Source organism: Meleagris gallopavo, chromosome 1 (assembly GCF_000146605.3).
Source record: "Meleagris gallopavo isolate NT-WF06-2002-E0010 breed Aviagen turkey brand Nicholas breeding stock chromosome 1, Turkey_5.1, whole genome shotgun sequence".
Lineage (NCBI taxonomy): Eukaryota > Metazoa > Chordata > Aves > Galliformes > Phasianidae > Meleagris > Meleagris gallopavo.
In genome coordinates this window covers 125,299,760-125,317,377 of record NC_015011.2, presented here as the reverse complement: position 1 = coordinate 125,317,377, position 17,618 = coordinate 125,299,760, and the positions used below count along the sequence as shown (strand labels likewise).

At 40.6% G+C, this 17,618-nt stretch overlaps 1 protein-coding gene across 1 annotated transcript in view; it reads right to left on the bottom strand.

Annotated features, from left to right (window-relative positions):
• The window catches only part of LOC100549657 (sodium/hydrogen exchanger 7), a gene marked incomplete at its 5' end in the record, with an annotated part of 52,248 nt that overhangs the window by 28,091 nt on the left and 6,539 nt on the right, over nucleotides 1–17,618 (bottom strand). Inside the window, 3 exons of the mRNA XM_031557346.1 lie at nucleotides 149–225; nucleotides 870–947; nucleotides 2,256–2,455. Coding sequence (XP_031413206.1) covers nucleotides 149–225; nucleotides 870–947; nucleotides 2,256–2,455 — 355 coding nt within the window. The remainder of the gene's footprint in view (nucleotides 1–148; nucleotides 226–869; nucleotides 948–2,255; nucleotides 2,456–17,618) is intronic.

Genomic DNA, 17,618 nt, shown 5'->3' with positions numbered 1-17,618 from the left:
CAGTATTGCTTAGAAGTCAGATCACGGCAAAAGTTATGCTTTAATTTTGAGTGGAAGAATCAGAAATAACATTCCAACAGATCACAAAATTAAAACTATCTGAATGGCTCAATGAACTCAAAGGACGGATATCACAAATTTCACTTACCCAATGATAAAACAGGAGACTGCTGTTCCTAAAAAGGCGTAGGCCAAAATCGACCCCAAATTCCTGAAAAAGTGTCTCTGTATAGAAGAAATAAAAGAGTAAATAAGTTTTAAAAAAGAAAGAAGTTAAAAACACAGTGCATTGTCACACTTGCTGCATTCATCGCTGCATTCCAGAGAAATCCTTCAATCACTGCAATGCAAATTCTGTCCAATGAAATTTTGGTAATATGTATATAGATAGGATATACAGTAAGTAAGACTTAGCTTAAAAACTAAAAAACATGCACCACATGAGTAATTTATAGCATCTTCTAGTGAAACAACAATCTGGGCTGTCTCGTTATCCAGAGTCTGGAACTGGAGTTCAGTTTTGGCTCTACTTCTCAATATAATGTACTGCATTTTGGACATTTAGCAATTCGTAGCAGCGTATCTTTTAGCTCAAATGCAACTAATGTCGACCTCTGACACTGCACAAAGGAAAACAAATTAGCAAGATTAGATACAATTTAATGTATTGATAGTGTACATATACACACACGTGTTTATATGCATGTATATATAAAGATTTTTTCTTAAAACAGTATGACCTAACCTAATCTGAGGAAGAAATCAAGATTTTTCTTACTGATATACACAAATGATTGAAATGGAGACTGCACTCCTGAACAGATCAGTCTCCCATTAAGAAATTTTCCTCAGAAGATGATTACACTTACCTTCTTCAGGCTATAACCAGCATGAAAAATAATAGGAGGCAACAGAATGTTGAAAAAAACTTCTGGGTCAAATGTAACCTAAAATAATAAATAAATAAAATGTGAAACAAATTAGGAACAACCCCACACTATGTCTTTTTCCTCTTTCATTTTTGACAGTTACTATTTTTAAGTGTTGAAATAACAGTTGGCCAAGATGACCTTCCAAATTACTGTTCAGTCCTATAAAGATGCAGCAGCAAAAAGCTGCAGCTCTCCATGGGGAACAGCATCTGGGAAGATAACCTTTGCCTTCTCAGCAATGACAGTCTTGCAACAGTTCCAAACATAGTCCCTTTTTTGAAATAAAATTAATTCTAATGGAAATGATGCTGGAAAAGGTATCTAATTGTACATGACATTCATGTATTTGCAGATGAAATTATATTTAGACATTCGTTTGTTGTTTTTTTTTCCTGAGTCTAGCCAGCGTACTGTTATTGCCAGCCAGTCAAGTCATGAATAACTCTGGTTTTCAGAAAGTGGAATCACCATCACTTCTAAGTGTTTCAGTGGATGCTGCAGATATCAGTGAAAGACTATACTAGACAAAGGAACAAAACCAATCATTTATAATTCAAACAAGACCTGAATACACGTGAGACTAGACCTAGTGAAGACTAACATGAGAGTGTGCACACCCAGAATGGGGCTCATGTCAGCTCACTTCAGCTGTCTATGGCAGACAGATATATATTAACAGCCACCTTTCTAGTCATTCAGCCATCCTCGTCATAGTTACTGAAAGTATTTTTAAAGACACAATCCTGAAGTGTCAATTCTGTACTTCAAAGTCTAGCTTTGCTACACAGCTACACACTGAAGAGGTTTAACTCCTGCCACTGAATAAAATAAGAAAGGAAATAGCAGATCTGAGCAACAGTTGATAAATGAGTTTCACTTCTAATACCAGAGTGTTTAATTTGGTGGATTACAGGATGCAACCAGCAACTATTTCCTGAAAGTATTTCCTAAAAAAAAAAAAGAAGGAAATAACACCAGGAAGCAATGACTATTCATTTCCTTCTATACCTTACATTATAGAAGGCAGCATCAGGCTCTTCTTGCTCTGCTGGTTTTCATTAATTCTACAGATATTAGAAGTGTACAGTAAGTCTCCAGCAGCAGTCAAAGGCTTTGGGAAGGTACTACATTGTGGCAACAGAACACAGTTTTGCCAGCAGCACGGTACAAAAGGTGCTTTTCAATTAAGCACTGAGGTGCCGTTACCACCAAAAACACTGACATTTGATACTACCATTCAAGGGAATTGTAGATTTAAGAGCATCAAGAAGGAGAAGCACGCAGCCAAACAGCACACATCCACAAGAAATGCCCTACCCTCACCTTTCGCAACATGTCATTTTGCTCCACGTTGTGAATCTTCCCAGGGCTTATTTCACCTTTGAGTGTATATTCGAAGAACTTGCCACTGACGTTGACCAGAAGGGTTGTGAATGGCCTGTCCTCCTGCGAGCAGCTCAGGGGTTTATCACGGCCGCTGGAAGAAGGAGTGCCGTATCTCAAGATTACCCCAACAATCAGTCCTGGAAGAAGAGGATTAAAAAAAATCCATGAAGCTGATTTGACAATCCTGTACCGAGCTTCTGAGTTTGGAATATCAACTGAGGTGTAACACAAGAAGCTTACATGTATTTTGCTGTGAATGGCTATTATCAGTTTCCTGCAAAGGAAGAGAAGACCCAAGCAAACATGCTGATACTGATGAATTTGTAAAATCTGGTATCTGCTCAAAGAGACAAACAAAATACTCACTTTCATTGCTCTTCTTCCTCATCCTCATTCACACCTCAAATGTGTAAACTCCAAATTGTGCTGCAGGCTGAGAACTCGGATATAACAAACATTTCACCTTCCTCTGAGCAGAACTGAGTAGGATATAACCAAATAACTACTGCTGAAAATATACAATACTGAATATTGAAAATATACTTCACTGAAACTATTCATTGTGCAACTGCCATTGTTGGCTTACTTAAAATTGCCAGGCAGAAAGCTGTGTTATTGCTGCTGCTGTATTATGGCATTTTACAGTCTCCTGTGTACTTGCAAATTCTGCAACTAAAGTTCATATGGTATGCACAAAGAAGTCAGCTGCACCTCTTTTCACTGAACAGAAATAAAACAAGGTAAAAAATGAGCAACCGCAAGAGGCACGAGACATGCTATTCAGGAATATAAAAATAATTACTAAGGCAGCCTAAAGAAAATTCAACCAGAAAACACTATCAGTATCATTAACATGAGCAATTAAATAAATAAATAAATACGTGTAACCAAATGGAAGAACCATGCCAGGAATCAAAACAAAAAAAATTGAAGAAATATAAGCTTTTAACTGACCACTGTTTCTTTTAAAATGAACTGTGAAAAACAATAGTCCTGCCCTACAGGAGGAATGGGTAAAAACAGAGTAGTTTTGGCCTGAGAAGTACACAAATTGATATCTCCTTTAAGTCTTCCCTGTTGTCTTAAGATAACCTGAGATTTAATCCTTGTTGCAGACAGCTGAAAGGTGATGATGGGTGACTGTCAATAAAGAAACGATCCTTCTGTTGGCAGGTCAGTAGTTAGAGCTGGTTTTGCTCTGTGACCCTCACTCTGCATCCACAGATCTCTTTCTCCAGATGGTAAATAAAGTTGACGGTATTAACAAGAGAATAAATGAGGTACAACATTTTGCATCACCAAAAAATGTAACCTTATGGTATATACTAAAGAGTAATTGAACTGTAATGAAAAAAACAAAAATAAAACAGAAAAGATCAACTCCCCATTCTCTTCAGGTTCAGAGTAGAAAAACAGTCTTGATGTAAAAGAAGGTACAATACAATAGCTGTGACACTTAAGTGGGTGGTTATTCTCTGGTCCCTAAGAGAACATAACGGCAACAAGATCATTAAAAAGTAATGGGAAGATTAAGATGTATTTTATTTAGAAAACAGACTATTTATTTAGAAAAGTATGTACTCAAAGAGAACACAGGGAAGTAAACTCTTGAGCAAGACAAGACTACTTACTGACATTTCAAAATGTTGACAATTTAAACACAGAGTTTTAAAGAGCATGTTCCATACGACCCCAGAGTATTTTACAGCTACACTTAACTGATGCAATAAAAATGCAGCTATGCACAAAATGACAGGTTATAGCCAGTCAACTTCAAATCATTTGCACTGCCAATTATGGCTACAGACATTTTCCACAAGCTCCACTAGTCAGACTGCCAAAACTTACTGTTGCTCTCACTTCCCTTATCCCTAGAGAGGGCTAGGCTCACACAGTACATCAGGAAGATGTTCAGTCTTAGAAATTCAGCTAACCAGGATCTGCCAAAGCCCTGCAGTAAATCAGCAGCAACAAAGAAAACTCTACAGATTAGCTCATACACAATGGTGGCACAAAACCAGCTCTGTACTGCTACTAAGCTGAGAACATTGAGGAGGATAGACTTAGCAGCCTCTTAGGCTCAGAGAGCATCATTCGGTGAATTCATTGCTAAAGCAGATGGGAAACCCTTGTTGCCATTGTATTAGGAGGATGCACTACAGAGCAGGATGTGATTATATTATAGAACTGGATATAATTCAGTCGTACATTTTCTCCACTGTAATAAAACAGAGCTGTTATTTTAAGTCTGGATTTAAATACATGACAATTATATCCATAACTCACATTTAATGTTTGAGGTTAAACATACTTTAACCATCAGTATCCCGTGATCTGGCTACAACAGCTGCTGGGAAATATCCTGTCTTGTACCCTTCCTGCTGATAAAATACCAAACTGGACATCCTTCACATCAAGCACCACACAGTTTAGGAACATCCGATCCCTGCTGTCAGGCTGCTATCTTGCAACTCCTCCCACAATAACTGCAGGAAAAAACAACATCAGGATGCAGCCGAGACTGAAGTCTGCAGCTACTGCTTTCCTTGGGGTGGCCAACATGAAGGTAGGAGGCCATCAGAAGCAGTGGCAGCTGGTCAAGGGAAGGTGCTGCTAGGGCTCATTCCTGCCTAGAACTGCAGAGGGCTCAGTCCTGAAAGGAAATAGGTATGAAAACATGTGGGGCCCAAATTGGCCACACAAATCCTACAGCAAGCGTCATCAGAGAAAAAACAACTAGGCAACTGGTTGCTCAGAAGATGAGTCACAAGAGTGGAACAGATCCCTAATCTCACAAAGCACAGGCATGCTGCTATAGTTATCACACAGTCCATAAAGAGCGGGTTCTGAGCATTTAAGTGAAGTATGCCAGCTAGGCACATTTGACAGAAGCAAGCTGCAGAGAGCCTCAAGTCATTAACACTTTTCTAAACAAGCTCAAAGTCCTTATGGAAAACTGTAGGGAAGCATTTATGGTTCCAATGAACATCCGCTCTTCTACACACTAAAAAGTTCCTGGACTTGTTAGATCACTTCTACAGACTTTTTTCATCTGATGAAACAACACTGAGAAAGCTTATATACTTAGCCATCCCCCCAAGGTCCCAAACAACTAAAGATCTAAGAACTAGAGTGCTTTTTAAGCAGACAGAACAGCCTGATTTACAGCTTCAGAAAAGATGCCCTCCTAAGCTGCCTGTCATCATGTGTTATAGAGGGCAAGTTCATCCTTTATAAATTCTCTCTAGATATTTGACTTCAAGCATTTCTGGAACATTAGAGTCACGGCTGCAGAAAAAGAATAGAAGAGAATAAGACTTGGAACTGCTCAGTAGGCAAACCTAGTGAGGCACTCTACACTTACTTTAGCAGCTATTTCTAGGATAACACAAGCACAAATTCGGTACAGTACTACTGCTTATTTAGAGGTGAAAGGAGGGATGGAAGTTAGGAATAAATACAAAAGTATCAGTACGCCAGCCCCGTGCTACCTTCACCTCACACGGTCTCACTGATGAAGAGTTAATGAAGAATGTGGATCAATAGAGCAAATATTTGAATGCTTGAGAACATTTTAGCTTGTCAAGATGTAAATCTGAAGGGCCACTAAACCAGCACAGCCTTTTACTGCAGGACTGTTGCAGGAGACAAAGATCTACAGGTGAGCTATAAATACTGCAAAATTTTCACAGAATGGCCAGGGTTGGAAGGGACCTCAAGGATCATGAAGTTCCAAACCCCTGGCACATGCAGGGCCACCAACCTCCCCATTTAATACTAGGCCAGGCTGCCCAAGACCCATCCAACCTGGCTTTGAAAACCTGTAGGGATGGGGCATCCACAACCTCTGGGCAGCCTGTTCCAGCACCTCACCACTCTCTCTGTAAAGAACTTCCCCCTGACATCCAACCTAAATCTTCCCTCCCTCATCTTAAAACCATTCCCCCATTTTTCCCAATTTTAGAAAAGCCATAAGTTGCTCGTGGTAACTGCTGCAAGGGCAAGTTTGCAACACTGTCCATAAGGATTCTTAGGAAGGCTAATCTCAAAAATTAATACTTAAAGCCTTGCTTTCAATGCGTGACTGGCATTCTCACTTTTAACAGGGAAAGTATTTATGCCACTACATTGCCTGTATAACATTGATCATGCAGCTGGTACATAAAGAACATCGTATTGGAAATTACGTATTAAAAAGCTGGCACTGTCATTTTCCTTTTTAAAAAGAATCACAAGTGATAGTAAGATCATTAGATTTCAGGTATAGTCAACATCAATCCAAGAAAACATCATTTTAAATAGTATATTTACCTTTTCTTTTGAGCATAGAAGTCACTGATGTCAGTCCAGGAGATAGACACATAGATTTGTTTGAGTTGGAAGAAACCTTTAAAAGTCACCTAGTCCAACTCCCCTGCAATGAGCAGGGACACCTACAGCTACATCAGGTTGCTCAGAGCCCTGTCCAGCCTGACCTTGAATGCCTCCAGGGATGGGACATCCAGCACATCTCTGGAAAACCTGTGCCAGTGCCTTATCACTCTTATTGTAAAAGCTGCTTCCTTAAGTCCAGTCTAAATCTCCTTCTTTTAGTTTGACACCACTTCCTCTTGTCCTACAATAACAAAGAATTTGCCTCCTCCTTTCTTACAGTCCTTGTTAGGCCACTATCAGGTCACCCCAGAGGCTCCTCTTCAGTAGTTCGGACAGGCACACATAACCCAGGCCAGAGTTGAGTGGTTCTCCAGCCAAGTTCCCTGCTGAAGAATTAGCCCTGAGATTTCAGGAAGCTTCAACAGCCGGCAAGTTTCAGAACTGGAGGCATCTGCACTCCATGACACACAACTCAATCAGTGAATTCAAACTGTGAATCAGTGAATTGGATCAATGGGTGAACTAAAACCAGCTTAGATACTGTTTCTTTTGTCCCAGAAAAGGCCTGGGCACAGACTGCTGGGGCTCCATCTACATCAAGTAGAAGTTGTTACAACTGCATTTCTGCCTGAAGGAGACTCAGTGGAGATCTTACTGCTGTTTACAGCTACCCACTGGGAAAACAGAGAAGAGAGAGACTTCAGAAAACGCATAGAGATTAGGACCAACAGCAGCAAATGTATTGCAACACAAAGGAAGAAGAATAAGATTTAAAAAGATATAAAAACCAACAAAGTGGATAAGCACCAGGATAAGCTGCCCACAAAGGCTGTATTATCTCTATCCTTGCACGTAGCAAAGCTCACACAAATACGGCCCTAAGCAACACAGTCTGCAGGGGCTGCTTTGAGAGAAGGTTGGATGAGACCACTGCCATAGGCCCTCCAGCCTAAACTGTCCTGCAATTTGCACTCTTTCCTACAGACACTTAGACCTCTCAGACAAGTACTTTATGCTGCAAAGAGAAAGCACATGCTAAGAGCAGCAGTGAATTTTGATATCAACACTAAGCCAAGCCATCATCTAGCTGGGTAACACCACTAGCAGAAGGCCCAGTTGCACTTTAGCACACAGCCTGCCTCTCCTTCACAGCACAGCCAGGCAGGTAGGGAAGTGTATCAGTGTACCTCAGTCACTCCAGCACCACCTTTCTAGTGATCAGAGGTGATGGCAGAAGAAATACTTGAGAGTTAAGGCAAATACGCAAGAAGGATTTCTCCACATGTGAAAGTCCAAATTTGGGCCCCTCACTACAAGAAAGACATTGAGGCCCTCAAACCTCAAGAAGGAGAACAAAGCTGTGAGGGGTCTGGAGCACAAGTCTTACGGGGAGTGGCTGAGGGAACTGGGATTGTTCAGTCTGGAAAAGAGGAAGCTCAGAGGAGATCTCATCGTGCTCTACAATGACCTTAAGGGAGATTGTGGTGAGGTGAAGACTAGCCTCTTTTCCCAGGACAGTAGGTAACAGCTTTAAGTTGTGCTAGGGGAGATTCAGGTTGGATATTAGGAACAATTTCTTCTGAGAAAGAGCGGTGAGGCATGGGAACAGGCTGCACAGGGAGGTAGTGGAGTCACCGTCCTGGTTGGTGTTCAAGAAACATATCAATGCAGCACTGAGGGACACAGTTAGTGGCACGATGGTGATGGGTTGATGGCTGGACTACGTGATCTTACTGGTCTTTTCCAGCCTTAATCATTCTATGATTCTTCCTCCATTCTTCCAAACTGAACTTTTTACCAGCTTGCAGACAAGGATGGAGGAAAACCTGTCAAGAAGGATGGAAGAAAACCCTGCTCAAACATCTTCAAAGCAGAAAACCAGGAATATAGAGTATTTATCACACAATGTATTTTAATAGAGGATTTGTGTGCATTGAGATGCCACAGTTATTTCAAATAACCCAAAGTATTACCAGAGAAAGTACTTTTCCTCATACAGGGGTAGCCTCCAAACTTGACAAACAACACTTCAAATTTCAGTGATTTATAAGGAAGTTTCCATGCTTCTTACAAAGAAAATAATTCAAGCATTGTTTCTGAGTTCTCATTGAATTTCAGTAAAAGACAATTTTTCAACAGGGAATGGAGGCACATGATATCAGGTCTTGGAACCCAAACAAAACTCTGAGGATATCCAGAATCTGATAGGTTGAACAACAGACTCAAGGTCACACTTTGTCATTGCTTTTGGATTGTTTTAGATAAGGACAGAAAAAGACAGTAAACAATGTTAATGGAATAACGTTGCTCTGCACTAATTCTTCCTTCTAGGACATCAAGTGTCACACTATCAAGGGCATTTTCCTAATAAGCCAAAGCAAGCATAGCTCTGAATTTAAATAAATAAAAGGATTATTCAGAAAAAGTTACTGAGACACTGCACAGTACCCAAACATTAAATTAACTTGTTGACTTGATGCTGCCAGACACACACAACATGCACATTGCTGCTTTCTTTAAAACCTTGCTTCCCAGAAAGCCCACAGGAGTGTCTGGTGGCCAAAACTATCATCTGACTAACTGTTATGTCTGGTTGTTCTGACTATTTTTATTTATTTATTATTTTTCTAGGATATTTTTTTTTTCAGATCATGTCACGTTAGTATGATCTACATACTCACATAGCAACATGGTCAAAAGAATGTGAACTAAAGGCGGCAGCAGATATATATTTTATGTGGTGATAATGGGATTAAAGAATAAATTTAAGATAGCAAAAAAAGGTCATTAAAAATATAACTATCAGAAGACAGAAGACCGTGTTGGAATTTCAGCACTCTATGATCTGAAATTACTGCATTTCACAGTTCAAAATCTATACAAGACAGTTATAACTGCAGAAAAATTAGTGCGTTCCAGTTAACTGGGAAGGATGAGTAGGCACTATTAGCAAAACAGTAACCCAGAAATGTGATCCTAAGTACACAGCAAATAGGTGACCAGGAATAATACGTGTTGCCTCTCCTTCCCCTCCCTCTCTGGAATCTAACATCCATAAATACAAACTGAGGAAAACCCATATATTCAACAGTTTACACTGAAAGCTTGGTCATGGAAGAGACTGCTGTCTTGTGGTAAGATCATGTGGCCTCTGGTCCCAGCATGGGACTGAGTCAATGCTCCTGACAATTCCCAACTTCAGTAGTGACTCAGTGGAGTCACAGGATGAGCCACAGAAGACAATTTAAAGAGGCACACTCAACAAAGAAATAAGATACTGCAGCTGTAAACTATTTGTCCATTACAGATGGCACAAATATTTGTTAGAGATTATCAGTAAGATAAGAGCCTGCAATTAAGCTCCCCTGTTTGTGTGCTTTCAAGTTCACTTACTGCACAACCATTGTTTCAGGTAATATATTTAATAAAGTATTATTTGTATTTGTCAGGTATTTTACATACAATATTTTAAAAGATTGTTTGTACTTTCAGAAATGTAAGTATTCCTTCTTAGCTAGAAAGCCCAAAGCAGTGAAAATCATACACATACTAAAGCCACATGCATTCCTATAAGCATAAGCAGCAATGGGCAAACACAGAAACGCAGGGTGACTTCAATCACCCTGCAATTGTCTTTCCTGACTCATGAAGAAGTAGCTTTGTTATAGAGCACCACTTACCAGTGGTCCCAGTGCCCTTCTGCAGGAGCAGTGTTGAAGCATCTTTCAACCCAGCTTCTAAATCAAACAAGGAAAAACTCAAACACTGAGATTTTTTTTCCCCTAAACATATTTGGGACCAGACTGGCAGGCACCCCCAAAAAAAAAAACAACAAACAATACGAACAGCTCTATGGCATCTAACAGAAAACTGTCTACTCAATCATATTTTTTTACTGCTTCTTTCTCCATTTGTGTATATACACTAGAAATGCTTGGCATACCTCAAACAGGAGGCCACAAACTCCTCAAGTCCAAAAAAAAACAAAAACCAGTAAACTCTTTCCAAAAGTAAAAAATAAAACTACACAACATCACCTTTCTCAGGCACTAGCAAGAAGTTAAGCTATCCTATAAAAGAAAAAAGCCAGATACTTATACTCCCCACTCACATCCCAGTATACCACCATAAAGCTTCAGCAGCAAGAGTTATTACTGCATCATTGCAAAGAGTTAGGCTTCCATCTGAAACCTTACAGAAACTCATTAAGTAACAGCAAGCTCCACTGACACTGTCATTTGAGGGTTTAACAGAGGGAGAGGGTAGAGACAGAAGGGGCAAGAAATATAGAATCATAGAATTACCAAGGTTGGAAAAGACCTCCAAGATCATCCAATCCAACCATCCACATATCCCACCCCACCTATTTCCCCACTAAACCCTTGTCCCTTAGTACAACATCTAAGCATTTCTTGAACACATCCAGGGACTGTGAATTCCACCACCTCCGTGGGCACACCTCATCACTCTTAGAGAGTTGAAATTTTTCCTAATATCCTGAGCCTCCCCTGGCATAACTTGAGGCCATTCCCATATCCATTTCTGCATGGCCTTGGCTTTAAAGACTCCTCAGTAGCTACAAAGAGAGCTGCTAACTATAGTTAAACCTGTATTTTTGCTAAAAACAGAGTATATCCCAGCCAGAGGCCTTTGCTCATTTGAAAAATATTTAAAAGTTTAAAGTGACCAAAGTGTATAGAAGCCTTCATCCTGAAGAACATTTCTGGAAACTTCTGATTTGAATAGTGGACCAAGCAAAGTCTTAAGAAAAAAAAACTGGAAAGATGTATGACCAAGGTGAACAAACTAAAATCTGCATCAAAAAAGTGTTCAGCTATTTTAAGGAGAGCTATCCAGCACTTGTTTTCTCCTCCCCCCCCCCCCCCAAGCATTTTTGCTCCAAGCCACATTTATCTATTAACAAAATAACCTCCTATCCACAGAACAGAAAGTTGGCAAGCAGACTGAATTTTCAAGGAAATCCCACCCGCTGAGGCAAGCCTCTAGCTGTGAAGCCATGAGTAGAAGGCCGATGGATGCAGTAAGACTGATGCTTGTGGCTTTCTGGGAAACACACATAGCCAGCAGAATAGGTGGGAAGCAACAACCCCATGGCTTTCTGTGGACATAGAATCATAAAGATCTCTTCTGACCTTAAAGATCATCTAGTTCAACAACCAACCCATCACCATCATGCCCACAAACCATGTCCCTCGATCCCACAACACTTAAGTCTCATTATAACATCCCCTATCCACCTGCAGTCTTAACACAAGACCTATTCCATCTCATGGAACAGCTTTCTCCATACAGAGGTCTAGCAGAGCATTCTCTCCATGTTATCTTTCTGGGTGACTGCCCTGTGTACAAGCACAGTCTGGCCACGGCCTTCCCACAAACAAAGCACAGCTCTCAATCCCATTTGACAGCTATTTAACCTGCTAATTCAGGTACTCTGAGATCCCACTTCACATGCTAGAAATCCAAAGGAAAAAAAAACCTCTAAGTACTTATGAATAGCTGAAAAGAGGATTAAAGAAATCAACTACTTCTTATTTGTGATTGGCTTTCCTGCCTTCAGCTAAAGCAGTCTTCCTCTAACCAAGCTCACCCTTACAGTTCCCACTCACCACCTCCTCAACCTCCTCACTACACACCTGAAACCCAAGCAGTATTTGCTTTGTCTCTGTATCCTATCTCAACTCAAACCCTGGCACATCTCACCAGCAAAGAAAAGATGGTTGGGAACCTATCAGGTAACATCCCCTTCTAATCCACAAACCGCCAGCTGAGATTTAGTAAGGTTAGATTTATTTCAGCTGAAATGCAGCCAATCTCTGCCGTTGTTGAAAAATCTGAGCCACTGACATCCAGGGCATCTACCAACACTACAAGCACCTGCTGCAAGACCCCTTGGCATTACAACAGAAAAAAAAAAAAGGGAAGGAATAAAATATTCTTCCCAAGGCTAATCTCATTTAAATGTGCAGAACCACAGTGCATTGCAAAAGTCTGCATTTATCCTAAGCATTTTATCTGTAAATAGCCATTTATGCTGTCTTTTGGCCTTCCATTGTCATTAAAATATGCACCAAACTTCACTACCTTTCTTCTTGTTACACTATTTTCACCAATACAATCACAAGGGGTTAACTACCTATGACAAGCTTGGTTTTAAAATTGCTGAAGCCAGTGTGATCTTAAAAGTATTAGCTGCACACTGTACGTATAAAAAACCTGGCAACTTACACGTTTGTCATCAGAAACCTAAACTCACACCTTCTGCAAAAGTAAAGGACAAGGGACTCATCAGCACCCACACATAAGGTAGTATGGCGGATAACCAGGCCAGGAAACTAAACACTGCTGCTCACCACACAAATCTGTCCTTGACCATTTTTGCATACATGACTCTATTTTAATCAACCAGCCACGTTACTTTTCTTTTAAAATTTCCATGCAAGTTTAAAGAAAATTCCTAATCAGCTATTTCTGTCTTCACATTACTTTCACTTCTCCAAATATGCTATTTTCTTAGATTAAAAATGCTTGACAGAATAGAACAACTGCCAGTCACAACAACATGCAATACCATTTAATGCATTTTGTCTAGCCTATAGCTGCCTTCTCAAACCATGAAAACAATACCTCATTTAATATCAATGTGGACTCTGATATCAGATAGTTCTAAGCAACAGGAAAAAAAACCCAAAAATCAGTTTTTGTAGATAACTGGTTACACCACCTTACTATTCTGTCATTATTGCTCACAAGAGAGTTGCCCTCAGAACACAAGGAATTCTTTACAAAAGCTTCTTGATTTTAAAAATCACATGCTGGAATTAGACTATTTGTTTAGGAGACATGATTATCTGAACACGTGGAAAAACACCCCTTGACAATTTACTTTAAAGAAGTACTTACACCAAGATTGGTTACCATATGAATTTGTATATTAATGACAGTGTGTATACACTAATTAATAGCAAGCCATGCTGGTAACAAGACTGCAGATTTGCTTCACTGGAGGTAGTTTATCTATGGCAACTCACTGTAAGCTTTTATTTTGCCTCCACCAAACCTGGATTTGGTACAACCATCCTGAACATGCTGACATTCAGGGAGGCCATAGGGACAAATCATAGAATCACCAAGGTTGGAACAGACCTTCACGAGCATCCAGTTTAACCATCCATCACCAATATTTCCCCACTATACCACGTCCCTTAGCACAACATCTGAACAGTTCTCGAACGCTTCCAAGGATGCTAAATCAACCACCTCCCTGGGCAGCACCTGACCACTCTTTCTGAGAAGGAAGCGTTCTTAATATCCAATCTGAATCTCCCATGTCACGACTTGAGGCCACTCCCTGTAGTCCTACTGCTAGTTATGAGGGAGAAGAGGCTGACTCCCCGCCTCACCACAACCTCCTTCTAAGGAGTCGTAGAGCATGATAAGATTTCCCCTGAGCCTCCTCTTCTCCAGACTGAACAATCCCAGTTCCCTAAGCCAGTCCCCATAAGATCTGTGCTCCAGACCCCTCACAGCTTTGTTGACCTTCTCTGAAAAGGCTGCAGGGCCTCCAATGTCTTCCTTGTAGCGAGGAGCCCAAGACTGAACACAGCACTTGAGGTGTGGCCTCACTACGGCTGAGTACAGAGGGGCGATCACTTTGCTGTTCCTGCTGGCAGCACTATTTCTGATATAAGCCAGGATACCACTGGCCTTCTTGGCCACCTGGGCACACTGCTTGATCATGTTTGGCCATGACCAACCAAGACCCCCAGGTCCTTCCACACAGTCTTCCAGCCACTCTGCCTCAAGCCAGAAGTGTTGCCTGGGGTTATTGTGGCCACAGTGCAGGAGCCATCAACTTGGTCTTGTCGAACTTCATCTCAGCCTGTCCAGATCCCTCTGTAAGGCCCCCTGCCAGATTAATATTTCCTCCCAACTTGGTGTCATCTGCAAACTTACTGAGGGTGCACTCAATCCCCTTATCCAGGTAAAATGAATGGCTCTTGCCCAGAGCCAGTAGAAAAGAGTCCTCTCATCTCTTTCCAAGAGCTCAAGCTTACCAGCTAGTGAAAGAAAACAGTCAAACCCTTGACTTGACTGTTGCTCCCATTCCTACTCCAAACCCAAAATCAGAAGGTAATTTCTGCCTCATCTGTGCTCTTGGAGTTTTCCAACGTAGCAGCAATGGAGCATTTTCAGCCCAAAAGGTTACTTCCTACCTCCTAGAAGCACGTGCTGTGTTTTAACATGCCACAGAGTAGAGTTATACTCCGTAGGCTAACAATGGATTTTCTTTGTACAAGTCACATCCAAAAAAAGCTCTTCAAAAAAGTACTACAAACGTTAAGTTCATATTCTAGAGACACTGAAGTCTCTGATGTACTAAAAAGGCTTCTTATTTAATGATTTGCCTTTTAAAAGCCATTAGGAGTTTCTAAGAGCTCCCACATACTCATCTTTCAGATTGTTCATCAAGATGGGTGGGGAAAAATAGCAGTAATCAACTGCAAACAAAATAAATCACCACACTGAAATGTAAGCACTGACTTTACTGTCAAACTGAAGTTCAAGGTCAAGTTAAATTCCAGGGATATATTAGGAAAAAACAAGATGATCTTACAAACCATTTGCAGCTTCCATGCCTAACTAAGACAAGAAACAAAATAATCAAAGCTTAACTCAAACCTCCAGAAAAGCTTTTCACTTCCATAAATATGTCCCAGCAGACAATCAGCAATTCTGAAGATTGTCTCCTGTGTATCCAAAGATAAAACAAGTACTAAAATCATTTCAGGTTTGGAAGTGAAAGTGCTCTGATTTTCACAAATGTTGCCTAAACCAGTTTATTCTAACTCCATATTTCACTGGGATTCCCCACAGCTCCAAGCAGGAAAAAAAAAAAAGTTAGTCTTCACAGAGTAGCCTCAGCTGCTCTTTTCCAAAGCTTCAGTAGGCCTTTATGACTTAACTGATAGACGTGGCTTGCACCTTGTGTGCATCTTTTGTACATTCAGGGACCAGATCACTAAAAATATCCAAGTCCCAGGGAGCCATTCAGTATCAAGCAGACAATTTCATCTCTGAAATTCTTGTGTATCACGTTTATTAAATGTTATGGCCTGACAAATTGCAGAGATGCCAACAAGATTTAAGACTTTGCAATCCAATACTGACAGCCTGAGTGATCTGGTCTCTAAGATATCCTCGCCTTATGTAGTTGCAGATTTTGTGAAACATACACTTGTATGCAAGTGTAACTTTGGATTTTTGGCAAACAAAGAGCAGAAAATATTTCTGTTGAAAAAATGACAATCCACACTTCCAATTTCTAGTTAAACGTTTCATAAAGGCAAGGCAACTTCTGTCAAACAAAATTTGTACTAGTTATTTTGCTAGGCTTAAGTCATATCCCTGTTAATGCCTATGATTTAAACTAAGTATCCCGTGAAAACTTTGTGTTGCAATTGTTAAGAGATCACTTATACTAGAAAAACTCTGAGCTAGCTTATCTGCCTCTCCAAAGGAACCCATACAACAGTTCTGCCATTGGTTAGAAGTGGGAAGATTAACAATGAACACCTACTTAGGCTGCCACATTCACCCTGATTAAAACTTCAGCACAGAAGCTCCTGGGACACCTCAAACCTATAGACTGTGAAGCAGAGAAGACACAATTACAGCTCAAACAGGGAGAAAAAAGACAGGACTATGATGAGCTACCAGAGCTGCGACAAGAACAGTCACCAACAGCAATGTGCAAAGAAGCTGCAGCCAGAGCTGCCTGGAGCAGCACACCTTCACTTGTAGCTTCCCTCCTTGGTAACAGTCATTATTTTATCTCAATTCCAACACCACGCTTTTCTGTAAGGCACTTAAAGCTTCCCACTCTTACTATACAGTGCAGCAACCTTCATTTCAATTTGCTTTGAAAACCTCCTCTGCTCCCAGAAAAGAACAGAAGAATATTCCACTGAGTCATACTCCACAAAAATGATGTCCAGCCACAATCTAACACAGATCTGCTGGGATTTACTCTAAGATCAGACAAAATATAACTCAGAGGAGGCTGCTACACACTAAGCCCACATTCCGTTTGGTAAAATTTGGAAAAGATATCACCAAAGGGAGTCTTTTCCAATAGTCTTATAGTAAAACCATGCTGTCTGCAGAGCTGAATTCACAGCTTGTGTCTAAGAGCTCCTGGGCAGTGCAACCACAAGGGACTTTTCACAAAGGCCACGACTTTGCATTCTTGAACCAGTAAGTATTTACAGCTATGGTTTTGCAAGAACACCAGGCTTTCTAAGCTGAAATGACGCTAAAAGTATATTTGGGATCACACTGAGGACAAAATCCCCATCGCAAGCATTATAAGAGGACAATTGAAAAAGGCTCAGCGAATGTTTTTCATCTTGTTCTTAGCTCCAGTTTCTTACCTGCAAGATGGAGTAATAGCACTGCCCTGCAAACACATCACAGGATATAATAAAGTTCAGCGACTCTCCAGTGACTGGGAATAAGATCTCCAAAGAACAGGAAAAGGAACGAAGAAAACTTCAGTAGGGATGTGTGACATGAAATCTCTACATAACACTCACAAGCTCTTTTCCTGAAGCTAAGAGACTACCACATCACCTAGATAGACCTCTGAAGTCAACAAACCCAAGGAAAAATGCAACTTGACTAGCACAGTTAGCAACTGACATAGGCTAGGCATGCTCACAGGCAAATGATGCTCTTAGAATTGACACATGCAGAGCACAGGTTGGTCCAGTACATTTTTGGAATCTAACAGTCATTGCTTTTGCAGTTCCCAAAAAGCCTCATGAAAAAAATCCCAGCAGTCCACATGACCAGGGTATAAGAATACTGGACATCATATTCTGATTTTCAGTTCCAGAAGTAGTG